Genomic DNA, 19,500 nt, shown 5'->3' with positions numbered 1-19,500 from the left:
CCTCTGGCTCTGCCCACCACCCTCTGAGCTTGGCACCCCACCATCTGTGCCAAGCCCTGTTTCCTCCCTGGGAGCAGTGCCCGTGGGCAGGGGTGCCCCGCCACTTCCTTTCTGCGGTGTCCTTTGTTCCTTCTCAACAAGGGCTTCTGTTTTCAGAGGAGACGCTGCCCTAGTTAGGCCTCAGCCCACCTGCTCCTGAGCGCTGCTCTTGGGGTGCGAGGCTGTGGGGACCTGGCCCCTCTACCTGGCCTGCTGGCCCTTGCGGCCACGCCTCCACTCTGGCCCCTCCTGTCCACACGTTGCTCTGGTCAGGTGTGATGCCGTGATCCAAGGATGGGCCTGGTGGCCTCGAAACATACGTGTGCTCTGTGTGTGTGTGTGTGTGTGTGTGTGTGTGTGTGTGTGTGTGGTTTGGATAGAGGGAATAGCTTCAGTTTTTCATTCTGCACTCCCTGGTCACTTAGGTATTTATTGAGCACCTGCTATGTGGCAGGTCATATGTGCTAGCACATGTGTCGTATGTGCTAGAGACACAGCAGGGGACAAACCGAAGGCCGGGCTTCCCCTGAGGACAGACTGCGGGCACCGGGTTCTCTGTCTGCTGCGTTTCGCTTTCTGGTGATGCGCTGTCTCCCTGTAAAGCCGTGTGAGACCAAGGAGCTGAGGCACGAGGACGCTCTCCTGAGAGCGATGGTCCGGCGACGGGAGCTTAGTTGTCCTCCCAGGGCCCCGAGGACACAGAAGAGGAATATAGTGTACACGTGTGTGCACGTGTGTGTGTGTGATCCCCTCTGCCCCTCACTGCTCTCTCTGGCACCAAGCACCAGTAGACACTCACATAATGAGTTTTCGTCGTCCGTCATCTTGGCCTGGGCCTCCGGCGTGAGGAGGCAGCTGTCAGCAGTCGGACACTTCACGGATGGCTTTGCTCAAACCTGGTCAGGAAATGCTCAGTGTTTGAAGGTCTCAGGTGGCTGGTCAGCAGATGCAGAGCAGGTGGTGGGTCCAGGCCCATCCCTGTGGGAATCAGAGTGTGGTTCCCAGCTACTGGGCCCTAAGCCCCCCAGTAAAGATCCCTCCTTTCCCCAGGAGGACAGCACGTGGGGGTCGGAGGCCAGGGGACCCGTTTGAGGCTGCCGGCTGCTTGGGGCAGGGGGGACCAGAACTCAGACGTCCTCCCGGCTGCTCACACGCTTTTGCAGTAAGTCCGTCCCATGTGGTCTTTGGATGTTATCACCTGTCATTTGATTTCTGTGATTAGAGTCAAATTAGATAAGGTCCAATAAGAAATGTTGTGATTTAGGGCAGTATAAGTGATGAAGATACTTTATTATTACTGTGATATGTGTCAGGTAGGCACATTGTAGCGATTATACTTGGCAGAGATGTCTGTATTTTTCAAACCACGTTCTCTATTTCCTATAAAAGACATTCCTGAATAATCTTGATTTTGATGGAGCAATAAAAGGTCAGGCCTCAACCTATGGTGATAATTGCCTTCTGAGAGGACGCTGGCCTTTTTCCTCCTTAAAGATATCATTTAGAAACTAAATGGCGTGCAGAAACCCCTTCAAAAGTTCAAGTTCAAAATGCAAGCTCATTGCCAGCCTTAGCTTCACAGTATATGTCATGTGCTCTAGGTAGCTGTCATTTAACTATTCGTTTAAATACCATTTTTAATAACAGTTTTAAGAGAGACTTAATTTCATGGTATGTTTCTGTAATGTTCATTATTTGCTGTCACTCTGCAAAAGTTTTCACGTCAGAGGAAAGAGGCATGCAGCCCTGGCCCACGTTGGCCTGGAGGGTTTGAGTCTTCAGAGCATCCATTAAAAGGTGTGAAACGAAGGGCAAAGTGCCCTCTAACCTTTCCATGGAGCTCTGTTTCTTAATAAATCCAAGACTTAATGCATCGAGAAATCCTTTTGAAGAAATTAAGTGCCTTGCCCAAGTCATCCAGTCAGGTCATGGTGGAACTTGAACTAGAACTCTGGAGACAGCATGTTGTATTGTAGCCACACACACAGCTCAGACGAGACCCTGCCAGTAACTGCTGTGTGAGCTTGTGTGACCGAACCTTTCTGACCTAAGCGTTTCGTCATCTGTAAGATGAGGGACAGAACAATACCTCAGCGGAGAGTGCAAGGATGAAGAGGAGCTACTTCTGATGCATTCAGATAGCTCCTCACAAACTGCCATGGTCGCCATCCAAGGTTCCCGACCCCGAATTCAGAGTCCTTTTCATTGCATCATACTCTCTTGGGACCTGTCTCCCTCCCTTTTCATTAAATATAATTGTCCTTTGCTAGCACCCTCTTTCCACTGTGTTAAGAAATGAGGACTTGCCTGGTAAAATGTTGCACGCTGTAAAGACGAGGCGCCCCAAAGCGTGGCTCGGAGCCATGTCTCCTGGGGGCCCATGGTGGGGTTGATGACCATGCATTGCATTCGTTCCTCTGATTAGAATCTGGAAGGTTCTAGAAGGTTCTGGAAGGAAGTCACCCAGTATAATAGTGCACCCATTAGGAGATGGGCTCTGAGCCATGTCTCCTGCGGGACTGTGGCAGGATCAGTGATTATAATCTGGAGATGTCAGATCAGCAATTCATGAATTCAGTGTCCTCCATGTTTTCGGAAAGTTTGGGTTTATTTTAGTCAGCTCTCAGACTGTAGCTCTTTTTGGCCCAGGCCACGTGCAAACCCGCACCTGAGCTGACACATCTCCCTACACACAACTATCAAGCTCCATCATGCCCGTTGCTAAGGAAGGTATGGGCGGTTTGGAGGTGGATTAAAACGCACTGGGCAAAGCAAATGCTCTTGTCCTTTGATCACTGGCTGTGGCCAGAAGCAGTGCCCAAAGTGTCCGTGTGCCGTCTGTTCCCAGGGCCGGTGTCTTGGGTTATGGGCTCACATGGGCCTGAGGTGATGGCACACGCCTGGAGCCCTGCCTTGGCAAAAGAGGGAGACAGGGTACAGGGGCCGGTCACAGAGGGCAAAGTGCCTGCTGGGGTTTATTACTCCTCTGACTAATGGCTTGTGTCCTCAGGTGCCTGTAAAATATTAACTAGTTATTTCCACAACTGCTCTAGGAAGTAGCATTTACCCTCTGGGTGTATAGATAAGGAGGCACATGGGCCCAAACCCTCCGAGCAAGCCGAGAGAGCACCTGCCCACAAGAGGGGGCATGCCCTGGGCACTCTTACCCACTCGGGTGCTTCTCTCTGGAGCCGGGGCCTATCTTGTCCCAGCTGCTGGGCCTCTGGGTGGGACAGTGGGAGGGGTACACCTGCTCTGGAGGCTGTGCACAGAGGCCAGGGGTACCCACCCTCACTGGCGATGACTGACAGGCCACCAGGGCTGCCAAGTCTCCAGGCTCCCCGCCTGCCCGCCCGGGAAAGGGTGTGCCCTGCCTGCTGGGCCAGCTCCCCTCGCTGAGTCAGAAAGGCCCGTCCTACATGACTGTTGGCCTGGCTGGCATGCCAGGTGTTCCAGAGCAAGGTCAGCTTCCTGTGACTTCCTATTTTTACACGGAGAATTTGGTCTCTCTCTGTGAGAGCTGAGGAGAGTCAACACCTTGCCTAACCGTGGACTTGCGACTGTGTTAATGAGACTGTCTACAGGTCAATCTAATGTAAGCGTTGAGGAACTCCTGTTTGACCTGCTTCTCTTTTCCTCCAGGAACACGCGTTGTTGTAGTCGGCAGGTGACGTTAGAGCAACGCCAGTAGCTGGGATCTCCAGGACGGAATCGGTTGCCTTGTTTTGATAATGCCTTTATCTGTAAAGTCAGCTAGCACTGTGAGGGACGCAGTCAGATTTCCAACAAACTTCATTTCTCTGCAATTCCGTAATTTTCTTTTAAAATGATTTTTGATAACTTTAAGGCAGTGTCCTGTGCTGCAAATCTACTTATATCTTATGAGCCTGGAGAAAACAAAGGATGGGGATAACTAGCTCATGGATATTATCTGCTACCCCAAAGCAAAAATTCCTGTACCCCAAATCCAGCCGCAGGTTCCTTCTCAGACACTTGCTATGTGGTGAGTCCAGGCTGAGTTCTGGAACTGTTTCTGTTGATCAGTGTCCTGAGAACACCCCCGTGCTGGGGCCGCCCACTGCCTCGGAGAACGCTCTCGGATGGATGGGGACTTCCAAACTGAGCTTTGACCTTGTCCTTCTCAGACCAGTACAGGCTGTGTGGTCCGTTCGGGCTGCTATAACAGAACACCACGGTCTGACAAACAACACCCGTCTGTTTCCCACAGTCCTGGAGGCTGGAAGTCCAGGATCAGGGTGCCGGCAGATGCAGTGCCCGGTGAGGACCCGCTTCCTGGTTCACAGATGGCGTCTTCTCGCAGGGTCTTCCCATGGCGGAGGCGCGAAGGGGCGCTCTGAGGTCTCCTTAATGGGGGGCACTGGTCCCATCATGAGGCCCTGCCCTCATGGCTAATCCCCTCCCGAGGGCCCCGCCTCTGGTACCGGAGCCTTACTGGTTAGGTTTCAACTCATGGGTTTTGGGAAGATGCAAACCTTTGCTCTGCAGCACAGGCTTTCAGAGAATTCTCTGGAGAGCTTGCTCACCACAGCAGAATCAAATTGCCACCCCCAAATGGATGGAAGGACATCATTTGTCTCCTGCAGAATGCCGTCTGACCTGACACTTAGTACAGCCACCTGGAAGGTCCTGCTCTTTAGCACGTTGGTAGTACTCAGCCACTTGCACGTCACGCTCACACTCTGCTGAGGGCCTCTCTTACCCCAGGGCCTTTGCACAAGCCATGCCCTCTCCTGGAGCACTCTTCCCCTCCTATGTGCCCCTCTGCTCATCCTGTAGGTCTCCCTGTGTGCCATTTTCCCTCTGTGGGGCTACTGTAACAAAGGGCCCCACACTGGCTGGCTTAGAAAAGAAATGTGTTTCCCTCAGTTCTGGAGGCCAGAAGTCCAAGAGCGAGGCATCGGCTGGGCTGGGCTCCCTCTGAAAGCTCATGGGAAGGGTCCGTCCTGGCCTCCTCCAGCTTCGGTGGCTGTGGCGATCCTGGCCATCCCTTTACTTATAGACGCATCACCACCATGGTCTCTGCATCAGTTGTCACACGGCCTCCCCCATGCTCCTCTCCCAGCATCGGTGTGCAAACCTCTGTCTTCTTTCTCCTGTGAGGACACCAGTTGTTCGGTCAGGACGCCCCCCGACTCCCTCACAAGCCCCTCTTCGCTTGTCACATCTGCAAAGACCCTGTTTCCTAATAAGGTCATAGTCACAGGGCTAGGACCTTCTGTCACATCTTTTGGGGGGACACAGTACAACCGACAACAGCCTGGGAAGGGTTCCCGGCTCCCGTGGCCAGGGTCATGGCCCCCCTCCGTCCCCAGCACACAGTTGCTGATGAGACAGGTAAGGTAAGGAGTTCAATGTGTGTTCTGCTCCATCTCCGTGTTTCACTGTCTGTGCAGTGAAGACAGTGGGCTGGTTTGCACAGAGCGGGCAGTCTGTAAGGATTGCATACACTCCACACTGGGGACAGTCAGAGAGAAAAGCTTTATAAAGCTGTCACCATTATGTTGTTTTCTAGTGGCTTCTAAGACAGTGAGAGGGGAAAAAATGTTAAATGACCTGCGAAGTGACAAAACTGTGTGCTGGCATTTGCCTGTCACTGCCTTCAAAATGTGAACTTTCATGGGAGACGAGATGTGAGTGCCCCTGCTGGGGCGTCAGCGTTTGGGTGTCTGTGGGTGTCTGTGCGCTGGCCTGGGGGTGAGGGGTTTCCTGTCTGAGTGCTTCTTGGGGACCAGGAGTGAGTCAGCAGCCCGGAGGCGGGGGGGGGGGGGGGGGGGGGGGGGGGGGGGGGTCAGGACCAATGAGACTTGCCCTCAGCTGATAGGAAACGGTTCTCTGAAAGGGGAGAAAGTGCAGGGAAACTGCTGCCTTTCTCCAAGTCAGCGACCACGCTTAGGAAAGCCCCCTCCTTCCCACCTCTGTTCTCGGGACATGGTTCAGAATCCTTGACATCTCAGTGTCCTGGCTCCGAGAGCTGTTAGCACTTCATTTGAAAGAATTAAACTGGCCGGTGTGCTCTCCATGAATGGGGCTCAGCGGTTGGGACCGGAAGGCAGGCTTTCCTGCATGTTCAGTTGGCCAGTTGACAAACGGGGGGATTTGTGACACCTTTCAAACATTTCCAAGGTCGTCCCTGTGAGGTGTGAATGTGACGGCAGCACAGGGCTGGGATGCTTGTGGGTCTCAGAGGCTGGCTGTCACATTCACTCAGAAACTAAACGTGGCCTCTTCAGCACTGGCTGCTTGCTCCAGTCTGTGAAGTGGACTCTTTCCTTTCGTCCTGTGTGTGTGTGTGTGTGTGTGTGTGCGTGCGCATGCATGTGTCTGTGTTTATTTTCTTGGTTGCTGTTTTTCTTGGTAGCTGTTTACTATGTTCTGAAAAAGGATGTTATAAGAAATAAAAATGATTTTCTACAGAAAGCAGGCATAGGCGCCTGGATACTGGCACAGAAAAAGGTAGAGAATGGAGGAGGAGGGAGGGAGTGGGAGAGGGAGGGAGGGAGGGAGGGAGGGCAGAACTAGGATAGTGAAGGAATGCACGCCTGTCATTTAGCTTCATTTTTCTCCAGGTGTCTTTTGTTTTATTTCATACATGAGTTCCTTGTTCTTTTAAATTTGCTTCTTGGGTTTTCTTTTAAAAGTCAAGCATGCAAGCATCTGTCTGCCCTCCAACTTCATGCTGTCGATATCCTGTCACCCTTTAGTGGAGGATTTGTTATCTGTGCAGGGAGGGCTGCCAGCCTTCTGGCCTCCTGCAAACCACACCCACCACAGAAAGCACCTGGCCCGGGAAGCCTCACACACCTGCCCGGGACCAGGCGCAGCACGAGGGTTCTCAGGGCCGAGGCAGGTCTGGCGCCCGAGGCCCGAGGCTGAGAGGTGCTGGGGCTCGGGGGTGTCAGTCTGCGGCTCTCCAGAGTGCTTCTCTGCCTCGCTTTTAGCATGGAGGACAACAGGCGGAGGCCCTTTGGAATTCTCGGTGTTTCCTGTCTTATTACCTTATCAGGTGATGCCACTCCCATGACACGTTGTCTACACTCTGTCAGTCTAAATTCTACACAGGGTCTCCCTCGGTCTTGAACACAGTTCACAGGTCCAAGAAGCCTTTTCCGGCCTATGCAACTCCACAGTCTTCTTTCCCTTACTTTTCATTCTCCCAGAATGTGTAGTTAGGCCTCTCCAGAATACAAAACACACTGACCAGTGTTTGGGGGTTCCTCAGCCAACGCTAGTGACCCACACATTAAATTGAAGGACAAGGTGTCCCTTTTCCGCAGCTGTTTACTGCATGTTTCCTTGGGGCGTCCAGGAATGAGGGGTGAGAGCCGCTGGGTCCAATGTCCTGGTTTCCTAGATGTCAGGAATCACAGGCGTACTGTTGGAATGACCGTTAACGGCTAGTGAAAAGCAGCAACTCCCAAACAGGGATGGCGAAGCACATGGAACTGTGAGAACATTGCCTCAGGGAATTTCAAAATCACAGAGAGCGAAAGTGACCACCTGATGGGAGTTTTAAAGTCTGCTGCCCTGAGTACACGTTGATTCTCCTCTTGGCTGGGAATGACAGTAAATGGGTCCCAGTGTGAAGCTTTTCAGGTAGTAACTATGCTTTCTCGCTTGAGCCTTCTCTGGGGTCCAGCAGGGACCCCACAAAAGACCTCCTACGGCGTTTTTACTGTCAATGTTTGCACTTACACAAATGCATCAGGACAGAGAAAAACTTACTCTGAAATATTATACATAAATAATCACACCAGAGGCTGATGAAAAAGACACATTGCCTTGTGGTTTGTGAAGCAATGTATCTACTGATTATGAAGCACAGTATTTACTGAAAGATTTTTAGGACAAGGTGAGCTTTGACAGTTTACATGTATGTGGAAGATGATGACTGCTTTGGGGTCCTAATTAGCTTCCTGTCTGTCTCCTGTGCACACGGCACCGTGTGTAACACAAGCCGTTCTCTGAGGGAGAGAAGGGGGTGCTGACATTGGGATGTGGTCGGGGCTGGTGGCTTTCGTCTGCTACCCTGTTTGATCCTAGGACCTGCACGCATGGTGATCTCCCTGTTACGACAGAAGCAGGAGCTGAGAGGCATTAAACTGGCTGAGCCCCACGATCAATAATGATTGGCGGGATGTCAGGTGGGGCATGAAGAAAGTCTGCAGTTTCCATTATAAAACTCGTGTGTCCACGTACAGGTGTTTGTAAGGACCAGGCCCTCGTCATTCAGACATTTTTCTCGGGGCTGCTTCTTGGAGTAATGTCTTATTTCTCTTTCTTGGTTGAATAACTTAGAAATGTATGATATCTTAGACCTACCGTAGCACTTTCATAATATTCATATTCATAATGTAAGTAACATCCAGGGAACCCCTATTTCTAACTAAAATATATTCCTAGAGGCATTCTTATTCTTATATATAGATTCCGTCTTCTAAACTTTGTTTTCTCAACTATAAAATGGGGATAAAATTTATAGAGTTATTCCTGTAAATACATAAGGGAGAAAGTACACCGCGGTAAAATTAATCCTGTATCTCCATAGAAACATTAATTTTAGGCAGTACTTTCTTAAACATGGACTAAAAAAAAAAAAAAAAACCATTGCATAATCAACAGTACGTTATGAAACCAAAGCCAAAAGAACCATAAGTCTGTAAAAACAATACAACTGACCCGTTTCCCACAACCTGGGCATGAATACAGCCAGACAGGTTGACGGTAATGAGCCCTGACGTACAATTGCGTGCAGATAACAGACGATGGACCCCACACGCCATCTGCCTCACGGCGCCTAAGTTCCTGTTCCTCTCCTCTCGGTTTGGAAGTTTTGGGGAGACATGTAGGTGACCTGGCGACCACATCTATTAAGGCCCCTCTCTAGGAAGACTTGAACTGAGGCTTCTCTAGCTTACATTAACTTCTTGAAACAAAAGACTTCACAGTAATTCCATTACCTGGAAGAATGCACTCGGGAGGACCTCAGAAATAGCCGCCTTAGCATTTTCCATCAGAAAGCTTCCCCAGACTGGGGAGCGGCTGCCTCTGGAGCCTCCGAATGTCTTTGTCCCTCCTCTTACTGCCCCCAGTTAGTATAGTCTTTATAGATGTGTATAATGTTTCTTGTTATTTTTCAGTTAGAGTTGACAGCCAATGTGATATGAGTTCCAGGTGTGCCACGTGGTGGTTAGATGTTGATATGCCTGACACAGTGAGCCCTGGGTGAGTCTAGTGCCCCGGCCCCATGCAGGGTTATCACGATATCCTCAGCACGTTCCTTGCGCTGTACCTTCCCCGCTGCGTGTGGTCTTGAACTTGCAGTATCTGGGTGGCCTGTGATGGGCAGGGAGCTTTGTGTGGGCTGTTGTGTGATGTCACTGCTGGACTCAAGGGCCGCTGCCTTTTTACACCTTTCCCGTCCCTGAACTTGGCTGTTTAAAAGTGTGTGTCTACGTATGTTCTCTGCAATATGGGTGTGATGGTGGATCGCTGGATAGCTGGGAGACGTTTGCTCCACTGCTCACCACCCACCCTGGTCACAGGCACTTGGTGGGAGGAGAAAGACCAGCCAGCCCCTCGGCTCACCTTCACCCCGCCCCCTCTTACCAGCCCCTAGGGTGCATTTCCTTCTCACAGGGCAGTGAGGGAGCCGTCACTGCTTCTCCTGTATGGGAAACTGAGGCTCAGAGAGGTGGAGAAACTTGCCCTAGGTTGCCCAGCAGGAGGCCGGATCGGGACCCAGGTCTCAAGTGCCTTGTTTGCACTTTGCAGAGCTAGAACTACCCAAAGAATACAAGTGGTTGAACTACCACTTGTTTGAGCCCCCAGCATTTCAGTTCTGCCCCTCACAGGCATTCACTCACATGCTGTGTGGAGTTTGTCTGTGATTTCTTCAGGGTCTCCACCAGACAATGTGCAGTAATCTCAGACACAGTAGAGCATGTTATTAGAAACGCAGCCAAATGGCTAAGATGGGATGGCTCTCCAGTCCGTCCTGATCGCTGGCTTACTGCTCATGCCTAATTTTGCCCTCTAGCTAGTGCAGCGTGAATAGATAATTGTCTGAACATGGACGTTTTCTCTAACCCAGCAGCTGTTTGGAAATCTCATCTAGAACTGAGTGTCAGCCTAAGGAGGGTGTCCTAATATAACCTAAAAGTTTTTCCTGTTCCCCACACATTCCTCGTTCAATGTTTCACAAAACGCTTCTTGACTTACCCGGGGAAGCTTCAGAGTCAGCCTGGCTCCCGTGCAGCATTCCACATGTTGGCCCATTTTTCTCTTGCTCTCAGTTTGATTAATTGCAAAAAGGAGATGAAATGAAGATGACCTCCACTGTCTGAGTCTTTTCTGGGCAGATGGTTCTTTTCAGCCTCTTGCAGAGCCCAGCTGCTGGTGCCGACTTGTCTGGCACAGTCACCGCAAGGGCGCGGCCGCTGCAAGCCCACCCTCCCGCCCGCAGCGCTGCCCCTCACCCACGTGCACGCGCCGTCCTTCTCCCCGCCGTGCTGCCCTGCACCACCAGGGCCCAGTGAGTGCGTTCCACAACCATCTTCCCAGGGACGAGGGAGGGGCGTCGCCACGCATCAGTCCTTGCTTTGCTTTTCTTGTCTTTCCCTGCCACCATGTAAATTGTGCATTTAAGGCTAGAATCTGCCCGTTCTAAATGCCACTATAAAAGTCTCTTTCTAGTAATCAGAGACCCCAATCAAATCTAACCAGTTTTGTACACACTCAAAAGCCTGGCCCGAAATTTTGCTACTTCTGTGTCCAGGAGACTTGAGTTCTCCAAAGTATTGATTAAAATAGGGTTAGGATGTAAGTTGGAGATGCTGCCCTGTGAGAACAGAGATGGTAACGTGAGGTTCTTTATGCCCCCAGCCGGAAAACCCGGAAAGTACAAGCTGTCAATCAACTTCAATGCAGAGAATTTAGGTATTTTGCCTGCGTAAGTTTAGAATAGACCAATTCTCATTTCTGAAACAGGGAGGTAGATCCACAAACGTTTGGTGCTCTGTTATTGTATATATTATATACATATTGCAAGTTCTCAGTATTTGGTTAACGCCTGCACGGAATCAGAGGGGTCAGACGTCAGAGTGATGGCTGTCCACCCAGCTGTCAGACCAGCGTCCCCAAGTCAACACATTCATGTTTTCAGACTGCAGGTTAGACCCCAAGAGGCCAACACGAATTCTCTTTCCCTTTTGTACCTGTTCCTGTCAAGCATACCACCCACCATACATGCCCAAACCTCCAATTTCCCAGTGAGAACACCCCATAAAGGTTTTTCATTGTTGTCTAATTTAAATGGGGAAGGTAGTTGCTAGAATTACATTGGATTCCAAAATTACCTGCAGAGGTAGACTTGCATTTTTAAAAGTGTGCATTTTAAAATATTGTTTTTTCTCTGTCATGTCAGGAAACACGAGAGTTCGCACGATTCTTCAGGGCCTGTAGGGTGTTTATCCCCAGGAGAACCAGCTTCCATTTGCAGTCATCCCTGCTGCTTTAATCATCGTTGTTTGAAGTCCTGCCCTTGTACAATCTCTCTCTGCGTGGGGCTCTCGCTGGAATGTCACCTGTCCCAGTTTCCAGTTACATAATGTGAAGGGGTTGGCTGTTTACTCCCCACTGTGTCACAGCTCACTTACCCCCACACACTGGGAGGTGACACTGAAATGTCACTGCTCCTTTCTCGCCCATCCTGTGGACCATCTTCATGTCCACTGGGGACCTTCCGAAGATGGGTATTCGTCACCATCAGTAGTCACAGAAGAGGCACCCAGTACATACGGGCTTTGGAGAAACTCAGATACCAGGCAATTCCGTGTTTTCTGAACACGGACCACAACGCCCCTGTCATGCAGGCATATGCAGTATTTTAGAAACCCCCTCTTCCCATTTTAGGGGATGATTCATTTGTGACCTTTCAAGGAAAGCTGTTCTGTGTTCAGCAGGAACTTGGGACTCACACATTCTGTGAAAAGAGTACATCACGGAAAGTTACAGTTTGTGACTGTCCTTGGAGCCTGGTCGCGGGGGACAGGTCTCAGGTGACCTGCTGGCTTGTGCAAACCCAGTGACGCCATGGGATGCGCAGTGTGTTTGGGATGGATTTGGCTAAATTCTTCAGTCTTATGCCTTTTGGGGGGGAAAAAATCATGAGTTTGCTGCTGACCTTTGGGTTAGAAAATACAAATGAGGAACACACTTTCCTTAATCCAGCTTTATCGTCCCTGGAATTGAGCAGATTCCTGGGATACTTGTCTGACAAGCTGCCCTTGATCTGACCCCATGGTTTCTGTGCTCACACGGTTCCCAGGATAAGTTTTTTTGGGGGGCAGCAGCCCTCTTCTGCATCTGGTTTGCCCCGTGGCGTTGCCCCAAGCATGAGCTGTGCCGCCCTCTGCATGTGTGTATTTGTGTGCAAAGAACCCATGAGCTTTTCACAGATGAGGAAGCACGCTGACATGTTTGTCACTGAGCAGAATTCCGTGTGGCCTCTGTCCTATTTTCAGCTCTGTGCGTGGAACCGCTCAGAAGACGTGCAGCGTGCCTCTTGAGTTCGGGGTTTACTTTTCTCAGAAATGGGCATGGCGTGTCACAGGGTCACTGTTCTGATGGCGAAGCTGTGCGGGACGTTCTGAAAGTACCTGTTTTGAGGCTAACAGCTTCTCTTTTTCTTTTAGCTTCTGAAGCCCCGTTGGTTCAGGATGGGAAACCTCGCCGGAAAGCGGGAGTCGAGTGCTGAGAAGGGCAGTAAGGTAAGGCGTGAGCCGGCTCACAAGATGTAAAGTGCACGTGTTGTTTCTGTTATTAAACACCAAGCTGATATGCACTGGCTGCGGCAGCTTCCTGCTGAGACCGCTGGACGGTTAGAAACCCCCAGGCTGGTGCTCCCCAGCCTGGACTCCAGACCCAGGCCAGTCCCACCGCCCAGTGGCGGCCGCTCCACAGCCCTTTCCACACCGTTACTGGGGAATGTCTGGGCAACGCAGATAAACAGGAAAACTGTACACAGTGCTCCCCCGCAGGTTCCAGCTGGCATTTCTAGTGTAGGATCGCCATTTCCTACCTTATGTCGTGGGCGTCGGCTCCCTCTACCTGAGCCTGAGTCCCCGCATGCCAGCGGTCCCCCGGGGGTGTCTTGGAACAGTGGTTCTCAGCCCTTCCCCCACAGAGCCCATGTACAGATGACACTCCCGCCACCACCACCAGGGCACCTGGTGGCCTGCATCTGTCCACCGCTTTCCCCATCACCCTAGAATCCCTTCAGGTGATGAGGAACTAGGCCTGCCATTGTATCCAAAACTTGGAATTCCTGTCATTTATAGGCGAAGGGAAATTAGCTGCTTTCTTTGGCACTCTAACTCAGCATAAACGTGTGTGAGGCAAGTCAAGATGAAGCGCAGCTCACCAGACGTCACGATGCGGAGGACGGAGCCCCTCGCTGCACACAGAAGTGCTTTAGCCACGGCCACTGCATTGAGTGGAACTGAAGTGCAGCCTCTGGACCCCTCGGCCGGGCTTCTGCAGCGTTCTTTCATTTCGTCATGACAAACTTTGGAGCTGGGTCCTTCTCTGATCTGGACGAGGACCCTATTTCAGCATCGGTCATGATCACTTTCAAATCATCTGTGGAAAGCAAATGGGTGATGACATACTGTCTTTGTTCATATTTGTTCCTGGTTAAAATTACAAACAGGGTTATCGAGTCCCTTCCCTGATGATCTCAGGCCCCAGGTGACTAGAAGGGATTTCCATGTTTACAGTGTTATTATTGATTTGGGATTCTCCCCTCCACTGGAAGGAGGACCGATCTGACACATCATGTAAGTGTTTCTGGTAACGATCGAATGCGGCGTGACTGGTGGTTTTCTAAAACTTAGACAGCATCGCTGACAGTCTTGTTATGATGAGCTGAAAGCAGGTTCGGTTTCTGTGCAGACCACAGATGGGCAGTGTCCCCAGCAGGAGGGTAGGTCTCAGCTGGCCGTGAACATGGACAGACAGCTCTGCTGAAGAGCCCTCGTGGGCTAAACCGCATGCTGTGCTGTCAGAACTCGGGGGTGAAGCCCTGTATGTGGCATGCAGGTCCTTCCTTTCCTGCTGTCTGATGATGCCAACACCAAACACATTTGTTTCGTTGGATTCCACCAACCTGAGACCGTGGAGCAGTGGCCAAGCCCACACGTATCTATTTATTCTGAAATCTATTTTTTCAACCTTCTGATGGTTTACCAACAAAGGTAAAACTTGGAATTACCCACGGTGCTTGCTGCAGGTGGTTGTCACCTGTAAGGGCTCTTTCATGACACTTCCTGTGACTTGATGGAAAGCGTGCTGCCGTTCTGAGAGAGTGCTCTGACGCTCCACGGTGTGGCCCAGCATGAACCTCGGCCCAGAACAGAAAGCGGTGACGTGAGCCCCTGCCACACTGTTCGCCATTCCGTGTATCTCTGTATGTAATTCTGAGAGGAATCCCCCTCTCATGTTTGTCGAAGGTTCTGGAACAGGCAGGCCTGGTCTCCGGGGCCTCTGCAGCCACCTGCTTCCCGGTTTCCTGCCCACCTTGAGGGAGTGGGATGCCCGGAGCCCTTGAACTGTTTCTTTACGTCTGGGCTCCTCGGCTCTGTGTTTGACCTCCGTGCCCGTGGGAGTGACCTTGACGGAGGTGGGTCCTGACGTCTCGTTGTTTCTCTTCCCCGTATGAGCCTAACGCGGCTGCCGCTGGTCAAGAAGCCTCACAGCCCGGACACGCGAGGCATAAAGACAACCAGCAGTTTATCTTGGCACTGCATTTTCAAAAATAAGTAAAATCGAGTGATGAGCTATTAAAAATGTGAAAACCTAACAAAGAGTAATACTGTGGGAAACCTGCCTTTCATCTGTGGGTGGCCTGGGACACACTCGTCTCTGTGCTTTGCCTGGTGCTGCTGTCTGGCTCACAAAGGTTCCCCGAACGTGCCTTGCCCAATTTCTAGATTTGTCTATTTAATCAGCCTACGAAAAGAATTGCCACACTGAAAAACAAGATCTGAATTTTACAATGGGGAGTAACTTCTTCGTCTGTGTGATTTTGTGTTTCAGATTAAACTGATTAGTCATTTAAGCTGTTCTTCAAAGCTAAGCGCATGCCGGACGCACCCCAGGTGCCAGCACGTGGCCTCTGCGGGAGAATCACAGCCCTGGAGAGGCTGTTCACGCAGACCCCAGGCTCTTGATGAGACCCTCCCGATAGTACCAGGGTGACCCTCTGAGAAGTGAGATGTGTAGTGTACAAATAGGCACAGAGGCGTTGAGAACTCAGCTCATACCGCCAACACGTAGACAGTCTCCTTTTGACGGGAAATACGTTTCCTTTAAAACCACCGACCTCCCACGTGTGGAATGGGCTGATTTTCCACCTGTGGGTTAATCCATCACAGCCACTTGTGGAGAATCCTAAGTCCTGCCACGTCTCGTCCCAGGTGGAGAATTGTCAGGCTCGTTTCATGAAGCATGCCCTTGTCACGCCGTCCTCAGGAATGAGAACTTCTTCTATTTTAACTACTAATTAGCTCACGTTCGCTGCATGCAATGCTCTCGTCTCCACAGAGAAATTAAGTTCAGTGAGGGCCTGACTTTTGTCAGCTCTGCTCATGGGTGTGTCCCGCTGTTGGCACCCTAACTGCACAGCTTGGTGGCGTGTGGCCAGCGTGCCCTCCCCAGGCCAGGTGACAGCTAGCAGGGCTTCTCCTGTGGACAACAGCCACAATGCCAGGGTGGGTACCACCCACGCTCACCGGTGGGGCAGCGCCGCAGGGACTAAGCCAGGCCCTTCCAAACCCCAAATCCAGGCTGTTGTCACCTCCGTGCCTCATGCTCGTCTTGCAGTTCCTGTTCAAACCACCGCTGTCACCATCACAGCATCACCCAGTGGGAAGCTGAGTCACTAAGAAATGCACTTCCTCCCAGTCCCCAGACTCCAGCCTGAAACACCGAGTGGTGGGGAGCAGTGCCTCTGAACCCCAAATTCACCTGGAGATTTCAGCTTTCTGAGTTGATTGCAGTGTGTTGGCAACTGTTAGACCCATAACTGTATAATTTCCATTTTTTCAGGCAAGTCACATAAGCAAGTTTTTTTGAGAACCCAGGTAATTCTTAAGTTAGTCATGTAACATATATTTAAGAGCTTAAGGAACTGAAATGCAGAAGCCACTTCCCTATAGACAGATAGGTGCCAACCTAGTCTGATGTTTAGACACATGGGAACACCTACGCCGTGTCTCATAAATTCTTGGGCTGCAAGGTGCAGGCAGACTTGCGCATTGCACCTTACCTAACAGTCCTAGAGTTCACTGTCTTTCTCACCTGTCATCTGTCTCTCTCCCTCTCTCTCCCTCTCCCCCTCCCCCCTCGCTCTCGTCCCTTCCCGCCCGCCCCCGCTAAAGAATCCCTTTTGACCTCAGTTGCAGAATCTGAGGCCACTTCAGTAGGTACCTGGTGCGTTGAACTGGCCATTGCCACATGCTGACTCCTCCTTGGGCAGGTAACCACTGCTCTGGAGTCCAGCAGAAGTTTCTGCCACAATGGGGACGCTATACGTGCGTGCTGCCCGGTAGGCCGGCCATCACACACAGGGGGCCAGAAGCACGTGGAATGTGGCTAGTCCAAGCGAAGAACTGCATTGTCAATGTTACTTAGTTTTCAGTAATGTAGGTTTAATAGCCACATGTTTCGAGTGACAGCGCAGCCCTACTGGACACTTCGTATGTGTCATCTCAGGTCCTAGGTACCCAGAACCCTACCAGATGGGTATCCGCTCCTTTTGGTCAATGAAAACTCGGGGCCTTTCCCAACATAACAGTTTCATGCAAAAGTTAATACCGTGTTCAGAAGGCAAAATCCTCCGAGAAACACAACACACAGATACCAGGAAATGCCGAGGCAGGTGAGCCACATGGAAAGGTGTGCTCTGCTCACTCGCTCAGCATTGAATCCCACCGCCCATGCTGCGTGCGACGCGCCCTCCCTCCGGGGTGTGCTGTCCACCACTGGGTTCTGACACCAGCACACGTGTGCACGACTGCTGCTGGGTGTTGTGCGCACTCAGGCGTCCACGCCCCTGACACGCACGGCACCCCCCAGAACGTCACCGAGCTGTCACAGGAAAACAAAAATGCTGCGGAAAGTGTACCCTTTATAAGAGGGCTTCCAGAATCCGAGAATAAGCAGCAGCTTATTCTGGAAAACTCACGGCGGGTCTGTCCCTGTCTTGAGAAGGGACAGAAGAAGGTCCTGGGAAACGTCGGGCACCACGTTGGTTTTGTGGGGCCCTGGGTGCATTTGGGGACCTGGGCCCTCGCTGCTGATGAAGCAGAGTGGGCTTCCAACTGCAAGGGCCCCTCGGGAGATCACCATGGTGCCCAGCTGGGACGTCGGTGAGTATTGTGGAGATGCAGGGTTTCCTACGGACGCAAGAGCGTGTCATCTCGCTGACACGTCACAGCAGACGTGAATGTGTGGAGTGTGCAGGGCGTGGCTTCTGGAATGAAGGACTCACACAGAAAGCCTCCCATCACAGCTTGGCAGCTTGGTGGAGAGCAGAGCCCTGAGGCTGATTCTGGTTTTTAAGGAATGTAGGTGGTATTTTGTTTCATCTGATAAACCGAGAACACTCACATCTTTGTAGGTCTGGGCAGCAGCAAACCTCACAAAGTGTAATTATTAAAGACACAGGGTGTAATTAACAAGCAGAGCCTCCCCTCAACAACCCTTCATAAAAGTAACATGGGCCTGATGAAGTGTCGCCCCCGGCGACCTAAAGCCAGCAGCAGGCTGCACACCAGCAGGTGCCTTAGGAAGTGGGCCTGAGGCGCCCTCCTCCCTCCGTCCTGTCTCCCTGCAGCTTGGAGATGGCCACGTGGATCCAGCAACCCCTGAGCAAAGCCGTCCGCAGACCCTCCTGCTCCCCTAATGTTCAGGGACAGCCAAGCCGCAGGGGGCCGGGGCTCAGGATGAGGTTGGGAAGGGCCCCCAGCGTCTCCAGGTGTGGACCTCACGGCTTGCTGGGCCATTGCACCAGTGAGACCCACCGGGCAGAGGCCCTGCCCACATGCTCACTCTCCCGCCCTGGGCCTGCTGCCAGGGTGCTTCCTCAGGTCTTGGGTACACGCGCTTCCCCCCGTGTGTTCTCCACGTGCTACTCAGCCCTTTTCCCCTCTCTGCGTGTCCCTGTCCTGCTCCTCTCCTCACCTTCACCCAGACCTCACTCTCCTGGCGTTTTACAACCACTTAAAGAGACAAGACTGTTTTGTTTGGAAGGGACTTGAGAACAAGATTGAGGAGGGGCACAGTGGCTTCAGCCTCGCCTGCGCCCTCTCCTCCTCCGCCCACGTTGGGGTTCGGAGCCTGCGAGCTTGGCGGGAACCCCTCTTAGAAGGGGATGATATTGAACCCATCAGCCAGGGCGGCCCTCACCCCTTCCAGGCGTTTCCATGGGGCACAGAGTGGGGGCAGCCCTTGGGGACATGAAATGTGCCCTCAGTCCCCCAGGCTTAGCTCAGGGAAGGACAAAATGGAAAAAAATTGGAGGCATAGATTCACACATGTCATTTTCTTTGGAAAGTAAGGCTGCCATAGCAGAGCCAATACCCCGCAGGGAGGGTCAAGGGGGCCGCCGTCCAGTGGTCACTTCTCATAAGCAGCCAAGAGTGTTATGCTCGGTGGTGTGATTTCAGCCTTTCGACGGCACGTGACACATTCCTGGCTTTTGTTTGCGATGGCAGTGGTTCTGGGCTTTGCATTCAAAGTCATGTGTCTTAGGTTTCTGTTTTTCATTTTTTTTATTGAATTAATGAGAAAGTTGTAGTGGTTGATGAAGCATTTATTTTACGCTTTTCTAAAACACTGAATGTAAAATCGTTTTTTGGCCATTCTATTCTACTTTCTAACAAGTTTAGTCTTTTTTAAAGAGGTTTATTGCAATGTATTTCAAAGTGAAATATGACATGGCATTTGGAGAATATTCCAGGGTCGTATAACACTTCCCTTTGCTGACCATTCTTAACACCTAGACTCTTCTCATTTGACTGTTGGGATACAAAATATTTAGCTCCTCTGCTTAGGAACACTATATCTCATGCCTTTCTTGCATGCTCCGTAATGAGGTTTTGCAAAATATCAAAATATTTGGAAACTTCTATCTTCTTGTAGCTATAATCCGACTTGACTTTATTGTCAGTTATGGAACAAGAGACAGTCTGTAGCCTGAAACACACAATTTCTCCTGAATGTGCAGAGAACGTCATGTTCAGACTCCTGGTGATCCTGACGACAGCGTCTGTCAGTACTTGTAGGTATGAAATTCTTGAAGCCATTGGGTGTCTTGGTCCGGTTCGGGTGACATGTTCTGGTGTGGACAGGGGAGAAACAAGCTGCAGCCAGATGTGTTGC

General features: G+C 51.3%; 1 protein-coding gene across 3 annotated transcripts in view; it reads left to right on the top strand.

Moving 5' to 3' along the window:
* MBP (myelin basic protein) overlaps positions 1–19,500 on the top strand; it is an 89,139-nt gene that overhangs the window by 10,924 nt on the left and 58,715 nt on the right. For all 3 annotated transcript variants that reach the window (XM_033087780.1, XM_033087782.1, XM_033087779.1), the window contains exon 2: positions 12,753–12,827. In XM_033087780.1, the coding sequence (XP_032943671.1) occupies positions 12,777–12,827 (51 nt within the window). In that variant the 5' untranslated portion in view covers positions 12,753–12,776. The remainder of the gene's footprint in view (positions 1–12,752; positions 12,828–19,500) is intronic.

This window comes from Rhinolophus ferrumequinum, chromosome 19, assembly GCF_004115265.2.
Source record: "Rhinolophus ferrumequinum isolate MPI-CBG mRhiFer1 chromosome 19, mRhiFer1_v1.p, whole genome shotgun sequence".
Taxonomy (NCBI): domain Eukaryota; kingdom Metazoa; phylum Chordata; class Mammalia; order Chiroptera; family Rhinolophidae; genus Rhinolophus; species Rhinolophus ferrumequinum.
This window is presented reverse-complemented; position numbering and strand designations above follow the sequence as displayed.